Source organism: Coloeus monedula (genome assembly GCF_965178545.1).
Source record: "Coloeus monedula genome assembly, chromosome: 1".
Taxonomy (NCBI): Eukaryota; Metazoa; Chordata; class Aves; order Passeriformes; family Corvidae; genus Coloeus; species Coloeus monedula.
In genome coordinates this window covers 1,948,451-1,955,517 of record NC_138781.1, presented here as the reverse complement: position 1 = coordinate 1,955,517, position 7,067 = coordinate 1,948,451, and the positions used below count along the sequence as shown (strand labels likewise).

Below are 7,067 nucleotides of genomic sequence, written 5' to 3'. Positions count from 1 at the left end.
GCACACCCCATTCTTGCCCAGCTGCCCACGCCCGGAACATCCGCGCCTTGCACACCTGGCCCTTGCACTACTGCCCATCCCTCGCCCAGCCGCCCACCCCTGGGGCACACATCCCTCTCACGACTGCCCATCTCACTCAACCCTCGCCCCCCATCCCTTTCGCCCCCAGCCGTGTCCCACCATCCCGGGATCCCCGTTTCCCCACTCCGCTGCCGGCCCTTCGCGCTCTCCCCGCCCCGCCGCTCCGTCCCTCCTCCCGGGGCGTGTCCCCTGGTCCCACCCCGCCCCTCCGCCGTGTCCCGCCCCCCCGGCGGCCCCTCCCCGGCCCGCCCCGCCGCCGGTCGGGCTCTCGCCGCCGGCCGCGCTATAAGAAGCGGGGCGGGCAGCGGGGCCGCAGCGGGCGCGGCGGGGGAACGAGATGAGCAGCGCCGGCGCCGCTGCAAGATGCTGGATGGACACGTCCTGCTGGGATGGCTCTCCTCCTGCGCGCTCCTAGGGCTGCTCGCCTGCGCCCCGCGGCCCTCCGCCGCCTACTTCGGGTAGGTGCCCCCGCTCCTGCTCGTCAACTTTTGCCCGAGTTTATTTTTTTTTTTTTTTTGATGCTGAAGAGGTTTTGCGCCTTGCCCGTCCCGCCCGAGGTGGGGATGCTGCCGTGCGCCTGCGGGCACCCTCCGTGCCTCGGTGGGCGCGGGCATCCCCTCCCGCGGGCGCTGACAGCCGGCCCGGGACAGGGGCAGCGACAGCGCTGTGTCCGCGGCTGTCCCGCGTCCCAGCGCTCGGAGCCGGGCGCCTGGAATCCCCTTGGATTTGCCAGTCGGGACCGGGCTCTCCGGGAGCCGCGGGTCGCAGCCCCCCGGGAGCTGCCGGGCTGTGCCCCGGGGCCGCGGGCAGGAGCTGCCGCGGGCGAGCGAGCGCTCCGTTCCCCCGCTCCCCGCGGGGGTGACCCGCACGGAGCGGACCTGTAGCGCACCAGCCGCGGGCTGTAACCCTGTAACCCCCGCCCTCCCCCAGCACGGGACAGCCCCAAAAAAACTCCTTTTCCCCCGCAATTTAAGCGCGTGCTTCAACACCGGGCGCTGGCGAGCGGGTGCTGCCATCCCGCCGGCGGCGCTGTTGGTTGTCTGGGCCGAGGGGTGCGCGGGGCGCTGCGGGGCCGGGGGCTCCGCGGGTGCGGGCGCTGCGCGGCCGCCGCATCCCCGGCGCTCACCTGTGCGCGGGGCGGGGCGCGGCCGGCAGGGGGCGCTCCCGGCCCGGCGCGCGCCGCGCAGGTGGATCCCGATCCCGATCCTGATCCCGCTCCCTCCCATCCCGACCCCCGTGGTTTTATCCCCTTTATCCCACTGGCCCGTCTCTGTGGGGCGAGCTGGAGGAGCCAAATCAACCCTCGCCCCGCTCCTCTTCAACGCCCCCCGCAGCCGCGTCGCGGGGCCTCAGCTCCGTGCGGGGCTTTCCCTCTGTGCTTTATGGGGTGTCGCTGCCTCTCATCCTTAATTTTAAACCATTTGTCCCAAAACGTTGTCGGTTTGAGAGGGGAGTGGGACGCGAGCACCTGTGTAAGAGGTTTTGGTGTAAGTTTACACAAGAGTGGTGATTCTTGCTTTTTTTTTTTTCCCCCGCCCCCCCTTTTATTTGGGATGTTGTGTTGTGACCACTGGTAGGAGCCACTGGACCAGCCCTGGAGAATGTTTTAGCAGACTTGAGGTTTTCCCCCCTTCTTTCCAGTAAAACAAATCCTGGTGTTGAGGCTTGTCCATTGCTTGTGGTCTGGCAAACTTTTCCAAACAGTGCTACTTACATCTTCTGTTTCCAGCTCCAGAACCGTTTCACTTCCTGCTGCTGGGGCTGGTTTTCTAAGGAAACAGCCTGTCCTGTGTGTGCAGGTTTTTAGGAAAAGCCCTCTTCTCCCTCGGCAGTGCACAGAGGGCTGTTCCCAGCCCGTTGGCTCGTGTCTGCCGAGGACCACCGGCACTGTGCAGCCGAATTGTGCCTTGGGGACTGACAGGCTTTGGAAGGAGCTTGGCTCTAACTCCCCTATTAATCCCTTCTGTGCTGGTATCTGCTCTGGAGCAGCAGGTAACTCATTCCAGCTCCTTCTGGGATTTCTCTCCTGGCTCATGGAGGTTTTAACTTAAGAAGGGACATCCTGAGCCAAGGGCAGTGTCTGTCTGTCCTGACCGCTCTGGGTTATTCTGTCTCTGTGCCGCTGCTGTTTCTGATTTGAGACTCCCTCCCTGGCAATAAGGAGGGGAGAGGAGATGCTGCCAGATGTGCACCCAGCCAGATGTGCGCTCCAAGTGCTGCTGGGCTGCCGTGGTGTGCAGTGGAGTTTGCTTATTCAAAGCATCCTTGTCTGTGGTTAAAGCCCCAGCGAAGGAGCAGCATCTGCTGCTGATCCCCTCTTTGTTCTTGCAAGAGGCATCGAGCAGAGGTTGCATTTGCTGTGCTGCTGGGGACACAGGGAATAGTCAGGGCTGAGGTCCTAGGTCCTGATAATCCACAGCGAGATCCAATAAATGTGTGTGGAAGAACTGAGCCTTTCTGTCCCTTGATAAGGCAAGAAATCCTACCTGGTAGAAGCTGGATGTTCCTGCAGAACTCGGTGGCTCTGCAAGTGCCCTGGGAAGGCTGGTATTGATCTTTTTTCTTAGGCCAGGTGCGTGCAGGAGCTGCTCCAGGTGAGGCAGCGCATCTGTTCATTCTGATAAACCCTTGCTAAAAACCTGGCTGCATCACCTGAGCTACAACACGCCCTCCAGGCAGGGGAAGGGATGCTCCTTTTGAGTCCAAGGCATCACCAAAACCACCTTTTGGTGGCCTGCTGGCCCCTCTGGGTGGTGACATCCCTGTCTGGAAGAGGTGGTGGGGCACAGAGCGAGGCTGTGCTAAACAGATGTCACGCTGGGGCTGCAGCTTGGCTGCTCCCTTCCGCAGTCTGGAGGGGGATAGGGACAGCTGTGGGTGATCCCTTCCCCCCACCAGCCCCAATGTCTTATTTCAGGGAAAGAATTCCGTGTCTCCAAATGTGCGGGCTGGTGGGGAATTAGTGCCCGGGGACAGAAATGGGGCATGGTTACACGATAACGAGATTGTGTCAGCATGGAGTTATGTCTGTGCCTGTCCTGGGGGGCGGCGGGAAGGGATGCTGGGCTGGGAAGACCACGGCTGGAGGCTGCTGCTTCCCTGGAAGTCTGGCTCTGGTGTTCTTGGAGGGATGCACAAGCAGCCAAGTCGGACAAGTGCCCTCTGGAAGCAGAGTTTGGGGGCTGTGTGTAAGTTAAAGCCTGGGCACAGGTGGAGCTCTTGCTGCTGTTTTGCTCCATCCCCAAGCTGCCTGACTGGGAGATGTGCTGAAGGTGATGGTCCAGGGAGGGATGGGCAGGTTTTCCCTTTTCCTGAGGGGAATTCTGGCAGCCTGGGTGTTGCTGATCTCTGTGGAGCAGGAGAGGAGCAGGTGCCAGCCTGGCCTGGAGCTGCTCCACAGGACCCGAGGTGATGCTGGTGTGCAGCACTGAGCAGAGCTGAGACCCTGCAGACACCTGCTCAGGAGGGGTTTTTAGGGGTTTGGCTCAGCCCTAACTCCTGGGAAATAGTTGGAGGAGCCTGGCTGCAGGGATGTGGTGATGCTACAGCTCCAAAGCCTTGTCCGATAAGAAACTTCTTGATGGAAAGGAGAAAGCGTGTCTGCAAAACTGAGCACAGCCCTGCTGGCTTGTTGTACGCTTAGAGCTGCATATCAGGTGACTGGGGGTGAATTTTGGGCTAGGATGGCTGTGGGAGGCTGTCCCAGGCTGAGCCTGCACCAGAGGGGGAGGCATTGCCTCGGGATCGGTGTCAGCCTGCTGGGATGCACTGGCTGCTCCAGAAGTGAGGCTGCTTTTATGTCCAGCCACGGCCTCTGCAGCTGGGCTGTCTGAGCACTAATTTGCACCATATTCCAACTGGCTGCTGGGGGGAGTTTGGAGCAGCCCCAGACTGCCGGGATCCCTGAGAAAGCATTGCATTTCAGTTTTCCTCCCTGCTCTGCTTTCCCGGTGCCTGACACGCTCTGGGCGTGGACACCGCCCCTCCCTCCTTTTCCTCTCTCAAATGTGGCCGGGGGTGGTGGAAATGCCAGAGCGGCATCTGGGAATTGTGTTGGGAATTGCGCCCTTGGGCTTTGGAAGCTGCAGATGACGGGATTAGCCATGCTGGGGTGACAGGCAGGCTGAGGAACTTCAATCCTGCTGTGTCCTGTGCTGGTGGGAAGGGAAACCAGCCCGTAGGAGCCGCTGCTTTCCTGAGCGGCCCGATCAGTGGATCTGAAGTGACCCGGGCCATAAATCAACCCCCCCCCTCTAATTCTGGGTGTTCTGATTTAGACTCTGATTCAGTTTTGCTGCACCTCTTTTTAAAAAAAAAAAAAAAATTAAATTCTTGCTGGAAGAAGTGTTTTTCCTGCAGGTTGGGATTTGCTGTGCTTTCCCTACAGGAGCAGAAGGATCCCAGCAGCTCTGCCCCCCTCTGCAAACACTTGTCAAGACAGTAGTAATGTTACAAGTGGCTCATGCTTACATAGTGTTTATATTGACAGATTGCAATGTTCTGCATAAATGTAACTGATCTGTCCCCTGCACGCAGGCAACAGGAACCCTCAAATGCTCACGGGGGGAGAGGGAGGGAGGCAGGGGAAGCATAGCTTGCCCTAATTTACCAGCACACCGCTCCTGGGAGCTGCGCTGTGGCGTTTGGAGTGTGGGAAGCGCGATGTATTTTTATTCCCTTTGGCAGGTGCAGAATAGGTGCCCTGCCCTGCTGTAGGATAGAAACCTCGGCGTTCAGGCTGTAGTTTTGTTAAGAGAGCCTTAGAAAAGCGCGGCTTGTTAGACTGGAAGGGGTGCTCAGGAGCTGTGAGCGCTCTGGGGTGGGTTCCTGAGCGGGGCGAGAAGTCACCGTGCGAGTTCCCGAGCTCCGTGTGGCGTCAGCTGGAATGTCACCTCCAATAAAAGCAATCCCACGGGCTCTGCCGCCTGTTTTTCCAGCAGGTGGGACTAACCCAGCCGTGGCAGGTCCTGGGTGTGTGTCCCTGTCACTGGAGGGTGGTGTGGGGCCACGCGCCGGCGGCCGCGGCCTGCGCGCTCCTCCACGGCGTGGCCAGGCCGCGGTGGCTTTGCAGACGCACCCGCCGCGCTCTGGCGTGTGTGAGATGGAGCAGCTGCTTCCCAGCTTCCCAGCACAACCCAAAAAAACAAAACCTGGCCTCGGCTGGCGGGGCAGGAATGCGGCACGCAGGCAAACACAGCTGGAGCGGCCGGAGGCAGCGCCCAGAGAAGGCGGCTTGGCCATCCCGCCCTGAGCGGTCCTGCCTCTTGTCCTGCCTCTTGTTCTGCCTCTTCCACACGGCTCTGCTGGGGTTAAGGTGCTGGATTTGGGGTTTTCCTTGGAAAACTGGAAGGGTTTGCCTGGTTTGTGTGGTTTTTTTTTTTTCCTCTCCCTTGCTTTTTTGGAGCTGGGTGAATTGTCACTGCTGCGAGTCCTGCCTGGCTTCTCGCCCGAAGTTGGCCTCTCTGGGTCAACTCAAAGCAGTGTTTAACCTCCATTTCTTTGGAAAGAGAACCCCGTGCCCAGAAGCAGCATTTGCTTTGTAGGCGCTTGGAAGTGGCCCTGGATTTGATGATGAGGTGCCACAAGGGTGGTGACAAAGCCAGGAACATTTGGAAAAACAGCTGTGCCAGGCCTGCATCTTCATCCCTGGGGAGCAGGATTAGTCCCAAATCAGGCTGGGAAGTACCTGGAAGCTCCTCCTGCCTGCAGAGGATGGAGGAGCATTAACTCAGGCAGGAATTAGTATTTTTTTGGCTTAAGTAGTGGATTGATTACATTGCTTGACATTTTGGAACCACTGCCTTGTGCCTCAGTTTCCCTCACCTGGGGCAGTTTCTCTCTGAACTCAGGTTAATGATGAGCATTGTTGCAGCCTCCATGTCCAAATACTGCATTTTTCTTTTTCCCAGAACTGTAAATGACACCTTGGAGGGGGAAGATGGCTTGTTAGGAGAATATTGAGTGGATACCTGGCAAAGCAGGAGGCCAGTGACTTCCTTTAGCCTGACTGGCGATGCAGAACCAGAGACCAGGAATCCACAGGACTCTGGTCTCCTGCTGAAAGGCCTGGTCAATGATTAACTTGATTTCTGGAAGCTGCTGACAACAATAAAAGGGAGTCCAGCCCCACAACCCCAACACAAAAAGCCCCTGAGTGTTTAATAATTAAAGGCCTTGTGCTTTATCGGGGTAATGAGAATCGCCTTAGGGCTTATTCAGTGGCAGGTAATTGAATTAGGCTGTGGGATCGGGAAGGGGGAGGGAGTTAAGTGGAAAGTCTGGAATACTGCACGGAGAAGCCTCCATGATGCTGCTCTGTCTGAATCTTTCTGACCAGAGCAAGTTTTGTCAGTTTTTTGCTGCTTTCTTCGTGCTTCTGTCTGGTCAGTTCACTGTGCTGGCAGACTTGGTGTAGTTGCCTCTTGGAGAACCGTGGAATAGTTTGGGTTGGGAAAAACTTTGTCGTTCCAGCCCCTGCCATGGCTTCCACTATCCCAGGCTGCTCCAAGCCCCGTCCAACCTGGCCTTGGACACTTCCAGGGATCCAGGGGCATCCACAGCTTCTCTGGGAATTCCATCCCAGCCCCTCCTCACTCTCACAGGGGAGGATTTCTTCCTAATACCTCCTCTAAACCTGTTCTCTTTCACTTTAAAACACTCCCACTTATCGCTATCTACCTGTGTAAAAAATCCTCCCCATCTCTCTTGTAGATATTCCTGGTCCAGGGGTGCTCCATTCCATTCCTTTCATTTAAGGACATGCTGACAGTGTCGTTATTCCTAATAAAGGTTGATATTTAAACATTCTTTAAGATTTTTTTTTTTAGTGGAAGATCTGGGTCAGAGGAAACTGCTGAACTTGAGATATCATGGAGGTGTCTGGGCAGCCAGTGGGGGTACTGGACCAGTGGACATCACTGGGGTTTCCATGGAGTGAGGCATTTGTGGTCCAGAGCTGCACAGGGGTGGTGGGACATGGAATCAAA

The 7,067-nt window shown here is 57.8% G+C and overlaps 1 protein-coding gene across 1 annotated transcript in view; it reads left to right on the top strand.

Annotated features, from left to right (window-relative positions):
• Positions 1-444: 444 nt before the first annotated feature.
• WNT9A (Wnt family member 9A) overlaps positions 445-7,067 on the top strand; it is a gene marked incomplete at both ends in the record, with an annotated part of 51,840 nt that continues 45,217 nt past the window's right edge. Inside the window, one exon of the mRNA XM_082302371.1 lies at positions 445-539. Coding sequence (XP_082158497.1) covers positions 445-539 — 95 coding nt within the window. The remainder of the gene's footprint in view (positions 540-7,067) is intronic.